The sequence below is a fragment of the Stegodyphus dumicola genome, chromosome 5 (assembly GCF_044657685.1).
Source record: "Stegodyphus dumicola isolate Sdum_Otavi_A_Nest chromosome 5, ASM4465768v1".
In the NCBI taxonomy this organism is placed as follows: Eukaryota; Metazoa; Arthropoda; class Arachnida; order Araneae; family Eresidae; genus Stegodyphus; species Stegodyphus dumicola.
In genome coordinates, this window is record NC_140772.1 from 93,728,339 (window position 1) to 93,742,487 (window position 14,149).

Here is a 14,149-nt window from a genome sequence, read left to right on the forward strand (position 1 = left end):
ATAACTTACTAATATGGATTCACTCTTTTAAAATAATTCTACTTTAATTAAACTTAGGAGATAATATAATCAATTAATCAGTATTGTTTAGGAAATAAATTATTATTAAATTACGTACTTTGCAGCAATTGCGCAAGTAGTAGTAACTCGTTTTCGCACTAAATGAATTTAAGATCATACAACTTTATATATATATAGTAAGAAAGTAAAGAATAAAAGTAAAAGATTTATTCTATATATATATATATATATATAGAATAAATCTTTTACTTTTTCGATGATGGAAGTCAGACGATTCCGCCATTAAGACGATGAGGCGACTGAAAGATGTTTACATGTAAAAGACGGCCGATTCTCTTCATCTGTAAATATCATCTATGTAAATTAATCCTTCTACACATGTAATCATTTTGTAGTTTGTAGTAACTATTCATGGTTCCATTAAATATTGAAGTTATTTGTAAATTGGACTAGTTTATTAGCCCCTAGACAGCCACAAAAGTAGTAAGTTTACAGACATCATATTCCTTGATAGTAAGTACCGATTCTACATATATCAACTTTTCTTCATTTTTTTTTTCTAATTTGAAATTTTTAAACATTTTTAGTTAATTTCTACTTTGAAATTTTAAATAATTTTAGTTTTTTTTCTTTCATTTAAAGAGCATATTATGAAAATCATAAAATTATTATTTTAAACATCTTGACAAAAATTGCTATATTTAATAAACTTAGCATTTAGTGTGTCTAAATTAAAAATTATGTTACCTTCTATATCAGTACTCTTCAATACTGTATCATCGTCTCGTAGCCAAGAATCAAGTGTCACATATTCTCTGACGAATGACGGCAAAAGACACCTCAACACAGCTGTGTTACCTCGGATTGCATAATCGTCATAAACTTGAGGTATGAACTTTTGATGAACAACTGAAAAAAATATAATGAACTGCATTATATTTTATAGAAAATTACATGAAATAAAATTAATGCTTATTAAAAATATTTCAAGACGGTAAATCTAAAGCAAATGCAGTGTGATATAACAAAATGCATGTGTAAATTCTATGAAATTATCATCTTGAAATGTTACCAAATTTAAACACTTAATAATTCATTTAAGATGCAAAACAAATTTGGTATTTTAAGCTAAGTAAAAAAAATCGGCACAATATGCATTAAATTTATCTACAAAGTCGATCAGTGTAACTAATAGCGTTACCCGAAAAAAGAAATTCATATTTGTTGCAATGTTTCGTCTAGAGGGCGCTGTTGCGCTGAAAGAATTCTTTCTGTACATTTATATTATGTAACTGTCGGTTCGCCGTTGCGATGCTGCTGTATTACTGTGATATATCTTGTCGGTGCTTCTATAAAATAGAAACGAAATGTCGTCATCCATTTTGTGTACCAAATCAAGAATCATCAAATTACCACCATTGCAAACTACTCGAAACCAAAGTAGCTTTCGTATGAGAATCTTCAAGCGTTGTATTCTCCTTTCGAAATTCGCATTCGTATAGTATGGTTCGTTATACATCTAAATAATTTGATTAAAGATGTAAACGTAATGTGAAAAAAAAAAAAAAAAAAAAAAAGAACTTATTTTCAACTCATGAGTTAAGAATATGTTAAAAGAGAAAATTGGTTTTAAGCCCAAAGGAACGTTAGTTAAGAAGGGCTATTAGTCTCGAAACGGTGTCGGTTCACTATAAACGGCGTATCACTTTTTAAATTACTGAAACCAAATATTATCGCACTACATTATATTTAAAGAAATTAAGTAATGAAGAATCTGTATGAATATATCTGCGTTTCTCGCACTATGAAAAAACGACAGTACCTAAAGCCAACAAATATTGAATAACGTAGTCCTCCACTCGAATACGATTATCTGGAACCCCAGATTTGTAATTTAAAATTGTTTTATTATCTATCTCATAATTTGTAAAACTTTAACGAATTTTTGATTAACAAACTCAACGGTGCGCAAGACCGTCTGTCGGAAATACTAAATATGTGCTGTTTTTAAATATTTTTTGATATTGCTGTTGAGTTGAATTTTATGGGATAATATTATGAGTAAGAACAACGTTATATTTAATAAGTAAAGGTGACGCACAAAACACTAGAAAAGACCCTTTTAGACGTAATATAAAATCTGAAATCTTTCAGAATTTTTAAAATTTTTATGTTTTTAATTGTTATAATTTTATTTAAATAATACAAGTGCGGTCTTATAACTCCTTAATGCAGGAGTCGAGGAAGAAATCATCTCATCTTTAATTATGAAGGAGAGTTATACCAATCAATCTGCAGAAATAACGTAAAATTTGCACAAAAAATTATGAAAGCTTTCATATTTTATATAACGACCAGCATTTGAGCATTTACAGAGCATTTGGGCTAAAAATGTTTAAAAACAGCCTATCTTTAGAATATCCGAGTAGAGTTTCGCTCGCTGGAGATAAAAAATTTTTTTTGGGGGGAGGGGGAGTATAGTGTTGCCATTGCTCGCAAAATTATATGGTGAATCTGCAGCTGCTTTTAGTGACCAAATATCATCCATCTATTACGTATTCTATCTGCATGCCAGCAATATCTATAACCATCTCAGCCATGACAAAAAATAATTGGTGTCTTCTGTCCTACGTATCCTAGAATATAAGATCTCCCTCTCTCTCTGCATGTATTATACATACACACATATGTAAAAGTAAGCAAGTTATAAAATACCAAACTGTTACAATCTGCAAAATTACAAAGCTTATTTTCGCAAATCCAGCAACTCTTCCAAAACATGATCATGAGATATAATGAGATCTCATGATGCGAGCTTGAAGAGATGTGCTCGTGCAGTTTTCAGCAAAATTTCTGCTTAAGAATAGTTTAAAAAATATTGTTAACACTCCATGACATGCTAAGATAATCAGTATATATTGGCAATGTTCAATATTTCTTCTACCAACCAAAAAAAATAAAATAAATTATGACTTTGATTATTATAGATAAGCATAAAACTTTTATTTCGAACGTTTGTCAAGTGTAATGTTCTGAGCCTTTTCTGAGTTGTCTTTCACGAGTAAAAGTACTATTTATTATCAAGCACTGGGACTTTCACTAAATCACTTCATTGTTACACATGTAACTCTAATCTACTGTATGCATAACACAGCTGCGCAATTCAGTAATTCTGAATGCATATATGTTATTAACAACGGTTGCACAAAACATCCTACGCAATTCATTTGATGAAATGCCAATTAGATGCGCCCGTAAAATCGACAGAAAATATTGAATATTAATTTCCCTAACACGTTATTACCATGGATTTGAAACGCACCAATACCATTAATGCCCTTTCGCTATGGCATTTTAACATGCAGGCCGCGTTTCACTTTTACTAGAAACTGTTATTAGCCGAAATAGCTTCAAAGTGCTGCTACCATTTATTATGTGGAACTATAATTTAGTCAAAGTTGCCTCGGGGGGAATATTTATTCCGAGAGGTTTAATTTTCCCTTCCCTGGAAGCAATGGGGAAGATTCTCTTCAGTCGGAAAGGACCGATAACCTGCAAATGATTAAACATGCAAATGCTACATTTTATTAAAAGAGAAAGATTCTCTTTGGGAGGCAATTTCCTTGCAACTAATGGGGTTTGAAAGTTTATTCGTTAATGCGAACAAATTCTTTTATGCTGTTCTTAGTGCTAGATGGAGATATTTATGTATTTACAAATACACTTTTAGTTCTCTCAATTAATGAATCAGATAAAAGTCAATGATGAAAGAATTTCAAATTTTAGAATTGAATTTAATTTACTTTCCGCCGAAGGGGAAAATACTTGCCTTTAAATTCAGAAAAACGAAAGAAATAAGTAAATGTTGGCGGTATGAAGACAAAGAACGCTATGGACATGAAAATAAATGAACCTTTTCTATTCAAATATATGAAATAAATGAATAATTAATGCTGAAATGATTATTTATACATCTTAAACTTCATTGATTGCCTTTTGATGTTTATAAAGAATGCAGGAAAAATAAGAACCTATTTTTTCCTATTTTGTAATGTAAGAAAATAGGGCAAATCAGAGCACACTGAGATGGAATCTGTTTCAATCAACATTAATTTTTGTTGCCCGTTCTTTCTTCTTATCCTATTAATTATCAGAGGATCTTAATCAGATTATGAATCTGCAATGCACAAGGGATCCTATTGAACTTTTCTTCAGTTCTATTCCATTATAAATACAGAATATCTCGGGCGATGGATCTAAGGAACTGCCATTCGTTCCCTTTTATTTTCGGTTCGATAGTACTGTAAGTGTCTCAATGATTCAAAGATATTTACAATTATCCATAGCCATCTTCGAACTTAAATCCTGTTCCAATCAATGACAAAAATAGATTCCAGCAAGTCGTTTGCGTGTTCGAGGACAGATAGCTTCATGTGGCAACACATGCAGGCAGGTGGGCGCACCTGAATATATTCCTACCTATACAAGAACACTACATCCTGCATAGGTAGCCCTTTCTCATAGGTTAGACGGAAGATATCGACTGCGCTTCTTCACATATATAAAAACGTCGAGAATCGCTCATTAAAATAAATTTGGACTCATCACCGAACAGAACCACGGCCAACTGGATATAACTGGATGTCTATTCACGAAGGTCACGACAGAACAGACCTCCACTGATTTTTAGACCGGCTTACACAACTACATGCCCGATTCCCTCCGCTCCTTCCAATGGCGGGAGGTAAACGAGAGGCACAAACTTGTTGCCTAGCATACAGTTCTCGTTCCTGCAGCCTCCTGCAGTAAACAAATCTCGGGGTGGATGCTGTCTTTCCTGCAGCAGAAATAAGTGCAAATCTAAGCTGAAATGGAATTGTAATCCCATTGCGACGTGCGCTAAATCGCATAGTTAACTGCAGATATAGTAACTCTTGGCTTACCTTTTGGTAGGTTAGCTTAGGTTAGGTTATTTAATTACAGCAAAGCCTCGAGAGCTATCTGCCTAAGGAGAGGAATGCCTTCATGGAGGACTTTCTAAGGAAAATTGGCTCGTATACACACATGGGAAAACCACGAAAACACCCATGCAACTAGCCTGTTCGCGGGATTCGAACCTCGGACCGAACTACCAGTGTTCAGCGACTTTACCGTTCGGCCGCTGGTGGGCCCATTGGTAGATCTTCGAGAAACTGAATCAGTAGTTAAAAATTGATTTTATAACTGATGTCGTTTAGCCATCTTGCAACGTTAAACAATCTCTGATTTATTCCCTAAGGAGAGGAATGCCTTCATGGAGGACTTTCTAAGGAAAATTGGCTCGTATACACACATGGGAAAACCACGAAAACACCCATGCAACTAGCCTGTTCGCGGGATTCGAACCTCGGACCGAACTACCAGTGTTCAGCGACTTTACCGTTCGGCCGCTGGTGGGCCCATTGGTAGATCTTCGAGAAACTGAATCAGTAGTTAAAAATTGATTTTATAACTGATGTCGTTTAGCCATCTTGCAACGTTAAACAATCTCTGATTTATTTCTAATCGTCCTGTGGAAATATAATGTAATTCTGTTGGCAAATTACTCCTCAAACTTACTTTTAAACTTCGGATATCCTGAAATTGTTTAATATATTGTCGTTTATTGAATAGTCATTCTCTCCCAAACAGCTGGTTTTAAGTTGTGTCGTATGTAGGTAAAACGACAGCAGCGTCATTCTTTTGTGTAACACTATTTGATGCTGTTTGCGTTTATTTGAAGCAAATTCAAAGTTCAAGTTCGAAAGATTTCAAGTTCAAGATTCAAATTTTAAATTTGAAATATAGTTTAAGCCCATTTATCAATATTGTTCAATTTTTCAAACTAAGTATATGTAATATGAAACTTTGGCATCTATTTATATATATACAAGAAACAATGAGGAAAATTCGGAAGTGAATTTCAGTGAATAAATTTGTATTGCGCAATGTAAAGGAAAAGCCACCAAGGCCTTGAAGCATTAAAAAATGCACAACTGAAATACATAAAACTTGGATCGTGAACATATATAGGTTAGAAGGTTTCTTTTCCATTAATATTTCCTATGATAAATTTAATTATCTTAACAGACTATATAAGCAATTTTAATTTTCATATACTCATATTATTAATTGTGTAAATCTGATTTTTATGTGTATAACTTTACTTATAGGAATTTTTCACGGAAATATAAAAAAAAAAAAAATATGAGTAATCTAATGAATATCATTTTAATAATATTTAGTTGAAAATTCAAATAATCGTCTCAGAAATATCATCATATTTTCGACACAGTGATCCCGATAAGCGTTTAAAGAAGTAAATTCGATACAGTGATCGCGATGAGCGTTTAAAAGAAGTAAATAAAACTTATTATTTTAAAACAGGTTGAAACTAACATGGTTAAAACGCGTGATGCAAAATGGATACTTACCACTACTGCTTAATTATGAGGATTACAAGAAATATCGGCAAGCGTGTTGGTAATATGTACTGAAAGCATCTGAAGTACTCGACTTAAAATCCGAAGAAAGATACTTGGTGACGTAAACGGATAACATTCTACTTTTCTTGTCGGCAGAAGTTCTGAGAATTATTACGTGATACCGAATACGCCGCATCAATCAAATTTCCGATATGTCCACTTCGGAGACCGTTAACTACAAGCACGCAAAAATCTGAAGCTGGATGCATCACTTCAAATTCTGTAAGAATTCGACTGCTGATTTATTGCTCCAGGCAGCTAATATTAAATAAAATGAAACGCGGAAGATTTATTGTTCTATATATCCTTGTTACTAAAATTTCATTTTTGAAATGTCATATGCATTTATAACTTGGAAGAGATAAACAATATGGACAAAGCCACTTTTTATGGTGAAATTTTATGTTAAATACGAAGTTTACTCAGGCTTTGCTTCTTTTGAAGCAATTAAAAATTATATCTTGTCAAAATTCGAAATCATGAAAACGCCAACCCAATCATTTTTAGCCAAATTACTAGATAAAAATAAAAACTTTAAATAAATCAGCATTAACTACAATCCATAAAATAACCCATCGCCCCAAAAAACAAAAGAAAAATATATTACATACATATTTCGTACTACCTTCAACACTCACAAAGCTCTCAAAACTACAGCAATATGCGCAGGAAAAATTTCGTCGCGTATTCTAAAAAAAAACTAACTTGAAAGCGGCACATAATTAACTAAATTAGATGGTTACGAACGTTTTATATATTTAAATAATTTAGGGAAATTATGTGTAAATTGTAGAAACCCGCTGCTTCACTTAACCTTTAATACAATTGCCCAAATAATGGAAGACTTGGGACTTTTGGGAAGAACTCACATTACATGGGTTTCGCGTTTCAGTGGAATTTCTCACGTAGTCTCTTGCATTTCCATCCGTGAGACCCAGCAAATTTTTCGTTACTGAACCATCCTTCTCCTGCAAAATCCTCCAATGAAATGATCGCGCTTTCCTCTCTCCAGTACGACTGCGAATATCGGAACTACTTGTTTACCCCCACTTCGGTCAGAGCCAGCTTGCGCGCTAGTTATGAAGTTATGTTGTGAAGGCTGCAAGTGATCAGCAGATCATCTTTTCAACAGATTTCTATGCATGTAGGGAAAGCGGCACGTCGAACATTACCTTTGCTCCTTCCCGTTAATAGAGTGACCTCATCTAAAAATAGCAACATTCAGAATGGGATTTATGACCTTTCCTAAGATATGCACTCAAAAATAAGTACTTAAGGAATAAAATTGCGAATGTTATTGAGTAACAGAGTTCGATATGAAGAAAGTAGCAGAGATTTATAGAGGATTTTGTAGAAGAAAATCTACATAACACAACCAATCAGAATCAATGAAATTTTCCTTGAAGTTGCATTACATTCTGCTTTATACTCATTTCTATAATAAATATCATCATGCTGTTTGGATATATAATTGTGAACCTGAGATACCAAACGGTAACAACTTCGCGCATAAACAATAGATAGCTGTCAAATTAAAGAGTGTTGACAGTGTTTTTTTTTTCCTAGGCTCTAGAGGAATTATGTAAGTTGAACTTGCATTAACACTACGAGAAGCCATGAATATTATAAGGACATACTTATGATAAGGACCCTGAATATTATAAGGACGTACTTATGATAAGGACCTGAATATTATAAGGACTTTTATGAAATAATGTCCATAAGAAATGTCCTGGAAATATAGTTAACGCTTTTAACTTCCATCATGCCAACGCTATGTATCATACATTGATTTTGATACTGAAGTTTCTGATGAATAGAAGCAGTATGGTGTATCTTCAACCTTTTAATTCCCTGGTTCTCCCACAGTATGATTTCTAGTTCTTCTCCAAAGACCACTAATCACACTTTTAATTCCAGGACTCTGAGATGACCATTATTCAGATGAAGGAATTCATAAAAGAAGACAAGCGAAGGTATTCAAGAGACTCTGATAGCAATTAAGAGAATCTAAACATTAGAATTAAGAGAATTTAAACATATGAATTATGTAAACATTCGCCGTACTATCTATGATACCTCATACAATCCAAGTGACATGATACGACTTAGACAAATTATTTATCGAGAACGAAAACACAAAGTATAATATTAAAATATGTTTTTAAAATGCTTATCATTATTTTATGCTAATATCATATTTTGGTTTCATTGAAAGCTCTAAGAATATCAAGTTGCATCCCGTTTTCGACTAGAAACAATATAGTGTTTTTACTACTAATTGAAAAACTAGGCTGAAAATAATATACTGTTACTTGTTAAAAACTCCCAAATTTTAGATGTAAGCAATTTAAAATAAATGACAGCTAATTGGCTCTCATGCAGGATGTTTCCATATTAAGTGAAGTTTAATAAGGACACAAGAATAAGTATCTTCTCGAGATCCATTAGCCTTCTTAACGCATTAAACTACCCTCTGCTGCTTTAAGTTATTTTTACACTTTCTGCAACACACATCTCAGAAACAACGGAAGAGTCCAATCAAATGTCAATCAACAAGAAAATAAAAGAAATTCTTTTTCTAAACTTTTCGTTTTACGCTCTTTCCCATTTGAAAAAATAGTTTTAGTTTCTTTGAACATCAAACATATGCTAGTTAACATCTAATAGAAATCTTTTGATGAGAAGAAAAAATCATTCTTGACATGTATATTTATTATTATTTTCAATAATTTTTACTTTAAGTATTTCCAAATATTTTCCAAAAACATTGAAGTAATTTAAAACTAATCGAAATGCTATTCTACATTTGAAGATAGAAACAGTAAATTATAAGCTTAAATATTTTTTATTTATGTGCACAGTTTTGAAACTGTGAACAAGTTTTAATGGAAAATTTCTGTTTCAAAAATATTATATTAGCCTTCAATGCTCAATGCATCTGCCAGTTAAAAATTTAGAAATGATGTTCTTAGAAACCTAAGGGCCCCAACACTGTATGCTCTCTTTATTTCGAAAATGTTTCAGAATTTTGACTGCCCTCAATAAAGATAATTGGGAAAATCGAAAAGTTGAAAATAAATGTCTGTCATGTTTCCGTATCTTTAAAATTACATTAATTTTAAAAATTTAACTAGTTCCAAATAACATGGAACAGGATGAAAACTTTTTTTGTATAATGCTTTCTCTATACTATTTATAACAAGAATAATGTTAAAACTTGAGAAATTTTATAAGTTATACGAATGAACTCCCGCAGACAAAGCTCAATATTTCAGATACAACTTCGAAAGACTGACTACGATTTTATTGGGAGATTTGAATTTATCCATAGTAAACATATATTTATTTAAAATACCAAAGAAACAATAACGACAAAGATCACACCAAGTTTGGTATTACACATCCATTTATTTCAGACGAACAACTGTTTTAGGCAGTTTTTCCACTGAAAGAAAGAAGAACGAATTTTTCCTTTCTTTCAGAAAGAAAAAAAAAAAAAAAAAAAAAAAAAAAAAAACTCGCAAGTTCTTCATATTCGACAACCAATCAGTTACCAGCATCGAATCCCGCGTCATCAACCATCATCTGTAATGGAAGATTAGTTTTCCCTTTACATGGTAAACCCAAACGATTTGCGATGGCTGGCTGTTTCATACCGTGTGACTGCCGCCCAACCTTTACAGTGGTTAGCGTCGCTGACTGCATTACGAAGAGCCCGGATTTGAATCCCGGAAAAGGCATAGATGTTTGCAAATGCATATTATCGGTACGGCATGGCGGCATTCTAAATATGTGGCGAGCCGAAATTCCTCTTGTGTGGCTTGGTGGAAGGCGAACGGTGGGACGAGACCCTCGGATCCATCTCCTGGAGTGCTCTTCATCAAAACTGGGGGAAGGAACTCAGCACCTGTATGGTGCTAAAGGCTATTGCCAACGACAAGCCTAGTTATTCTTCCGAAATTGTTTGAATTGTGATGCGTTCTTAACAATCTAAAAGATATCAAGCAAATTCTCAATCGATACAGTTTCACAGTGAACATCAGTTAAAAGATGCGACTATTTAGCTGCTTTTGAAATCATCAAGACTAGTTTTTTGGAAAGACTACCTGCCATCGCATTCAGAAATTTAATTTAGCCATTGCACATTTAAGACACTACACGTATAATCTAAGATCAAGGACAAATTCTTAATCGGTACAGTTTTGCAGTTACCATTGATTAAATGTTAGTGACTCTTTAGCTGTCTTTGAAGTTATGAGATACGTTCAAATAAGATACAATGTATTCGAGGATATATTGTATAAACTTTTATCTTTTACAGACGCTTATACATCATGTCCTAAATTCAGCTGAAAAGAGATTGTTCATAACATACTAAATAATTTTTAATTACATCCTGGTAAAATGAGGCTATTTAAGTTTGAAAGGAAATTTCAGCAATTTTCCACCCTTACCGCAGGAAACGTCCATTAATTTGGTATGTTTGTGACGTTTTGGTGCCGAACTACCAGATTAAAGTTCTAAGATGCTACAAAATCCTCTGCTGAGTATACTGAAGAAAGAAAATTAGGTTCCAAACACATATGTAAAGAATAAAGCTCATTAGTAAATAACTTTATTCATAATTTAATTATATTTAATCAATTTTTAAAACGAAATCGAATATAAGCAAATGTCTTTTGAAAAGTTCATTTCTATGCGAAATCACTTAGCCTTTTTTATATCATACGTCCTGTAATAGATTATTATAGGCTGAAAACATTTGGTCAAGCCTAGATGAGAATACTTTTATCTCACTAAATATTTTACCAGTGTCAAATAGCTGACACTGATAAGAAATTTTGTAGTTTTCTTTCTGCTTTTTTATCTCATTGATAACAGATAATCCATTTTTGTCAGTATAATACTTCATTCATCGTTTTCATTCCAATTATTAACATGCAACGTTTAGAGAATTTAAAAAGATCACGTTTTCGTTTTATACACTTATGAACATTTTTATCAAATTTTAGGAAATTTTAAGTAAATGTAAATAAAGGAAAATAACCTAAGTATTAAACAGTGGGTTAAGTGAAAATAGCCAAAAGTCGTAATTCACTGATGAAGCGTTTTGAATATCGTCGAATAAAATATTAATAGCCCATTTTATGACAAGAATGTTGGTGAAATTACAAGATGTGATAGTCATTTGATGCAAAATTATAATTTTTTTATTGTATGTACTGCATACTTGAGGTAAAAAATAAGTTATACAGATGGTTCGGACTGTTTCTATGTTATGGTAGCCATTCAATTAACAATTAAAGTACGTCCTTGAATAGCTTTTAAACTGATGTAACAACAGTCAACAGACTTGCTCTTTAATTTCCTGGCAATGTTCTTTAAGTAACATTTCTTTCCTTCCTTTCGCTTGAAAGGTTTCTACAAGCTATCCCGTGTTCCCATGTTGGGAATTGAATTCAGTACATTCTCAAAGTCAGTTTTTATTTCTGAACTTGCACGTGATGTTTTTTTCCAAATTGTGGAAGTTTAGATTAGGGTAGACAGCACGTTCTTTTTGAAACGGGAATGCCCTAAAGGAAAACATTATCACGTTTCGTTCGAGAGTAGATACACTTCTATCTCGAATTGTTTCTATTTTGACCTTTGCTTTCGAGATTATGTTCATGTTACATGTTGAGAGAGATAGCTTTAATTCGACCCCTCGGGAAGCAACAGTTATACAGTTTCGTTCAATAACACATTTTGAAAAATTATTCGTGTGGTCCTTGAAAATACCACGTTGTAGAAAATAGCGTTATAGGTGACACAAAATTAACAAAAAAATTGGGATTCAGTTCTAACAAGACAGAACTGTCTTTGATGATGTAAAATGTTCATCATTTTTTTATTTATATACATAAAACCACTTCAACAACTTCTTTCATCTTAGAACGAAAATCCTCGAGTGTTTTTCCATGGTACAGGATGGTCATAAAAAACATTCCCCGATATATTTACGAATTTCTAGTGGCATATCTGCTCAAGCTATCGAAATGAAATTTCATATCTTGTTACTTGAAGGTATTCGCTCGAGAGTTTCATGATTTAAAACAATATAGCTTACCCGTTTTCAGAGCAAAAAATTCGAAATTACACTATTTCTTGCGCTGATTAATCGTGTTGCAACAATACACATATGACAAACATTACCGGCGCGAAGCATTTGCAAGAACATCATTGTAAATTAACAATGTCAACACAAGTGAGGAGAGGGGGGAACCCTTTTATTAGAATAACATTTTAACTTGTACCAATGTTTCAAGATAGAGTCATCTCATCATCTATCGGCAGATCCTATGTAACACTATATTTGCATGACCTCCGCGATCGTCCGACCTCATTCCAATTGATTTCTGGTTCTGGGGTTATCTGAAATCTAATGTTGTACTCATCAAATCCATCAGGAGATTTGTCGGAATTGTAAAATACCATAAAGCGTGAAGTTGTATAGATTCTTCTGCGATGTTACGTTCGCCATCATTGTCAACAGTATCCCGCATCCAATCATCTGCGACAGTGGTCACACTTAAAATTTGTAACTCCAAAAAACGATTTTCTCCCTCTCCTTTCATGTTGCCACTGTTTCTTTATAAAGTTCTTTTTTGCAAATGTTTTATGCCTGAAACTTCCGTCTTACGTGTATCATTCCAACAACAATTATCGTTTTTCACAGCGTTTATCAATTTGCGCAGGACAAAAAAGTGTGTTTTGTCAGTCGGACATATAGACTGTTTTAAAGTTACCGGTGTAACCGGCGTTCTAATGTTACCAGTGTTCTAAACAAAATTGGTTTAGAAGACCATGTTTTATAAATTTACATAGGAGGAACTTAAGAAATCTAGAAACAGCCGTTAAAGAGTGCTGTTTCTTTGGTATGCCAGGGGTTTCGAATCCGTAAACGTACTGGCTGCATGGACGTTTTGTTTCCTCATATTTAACGGGTATATGACAATGTTTTCCCTTAGAGAATTTTCCACGAAGATATTCCTCCAGTTACACAGGTAGCCTCTAGTGCTTTGTCTTAATTGAATAAACCAAAATACCTTCGCGCATAATATCTTAGGTCATTAGCATTCTACAAATTATCAAATCATTATTTTTTTTCCAAATTTAAGAAATCTTTATCTGATTTAAAAATTGAGCAATTTAAAAGCCGTAAACGTGCAACTTAGTAACTGTAATCTTTACACCACACTTTCAATAAAGTATAAATTTGATATAAATGTATGTGAATTTAATTTAATATACACAAGCTCATATTTTTTACGAACGTTTGCACGTTTATGTAATTAAGACACTTCTAACATATAGTTAGGATTTTTTTAATGGTGGAGACGTGAAAAATGTGCAGTGCCTTCACTGGGACTTTAACCCTGAACCTCTGGAATATGCGTCCAGTGTGCTTGCAGGTACACTACTAAGGTATACGAAAAGGATTGAGAAACTACCTTATCCCTAGTCGACCTTATCCCTAGTCGACCTTTTTTAAAGGTTGACTAGGGATTTGAGGCCTTAGTCGCCAAATCCTGGCAGTGAAGAGTTATCGTCTGCAACCTATTAGTCATTAGAATTTTGTTTGA

The 14,149-nt window shown here is 33.1% G+C and overlaps 1 protein-coding gene across 6 annotated transcripts in view; it reads right to left on the reverse strand.

Annotated features, from left to right (window-relative positions):
* The window catches only part of LOC118188464 (cell adhesion molecule Dscam1-like), a 572,681-nt gene that overhangs the window by 431,428 nt on the left and 127,104 nt on the right, over positions 1 to 14,149 (reverse strand). For all 6 annotated transcript variants that reach the window (XR_015041171.1, XR_015041170.1, XR_015041169.1 and 3 more), the window contains exon 3: positions 769 to 930. Coding sequence is in view for 3 of the 6 variants with exons in the window: in XM_085816872.1 (XP_085672998.1) it covers positions 769 to 930 (162 nt within the window). In the remaining 3 variants the exon portion in view is untranslated. The remainder of the gene's footprint in view (positions 1 to 768; positions 931 to 14,149) is intronic.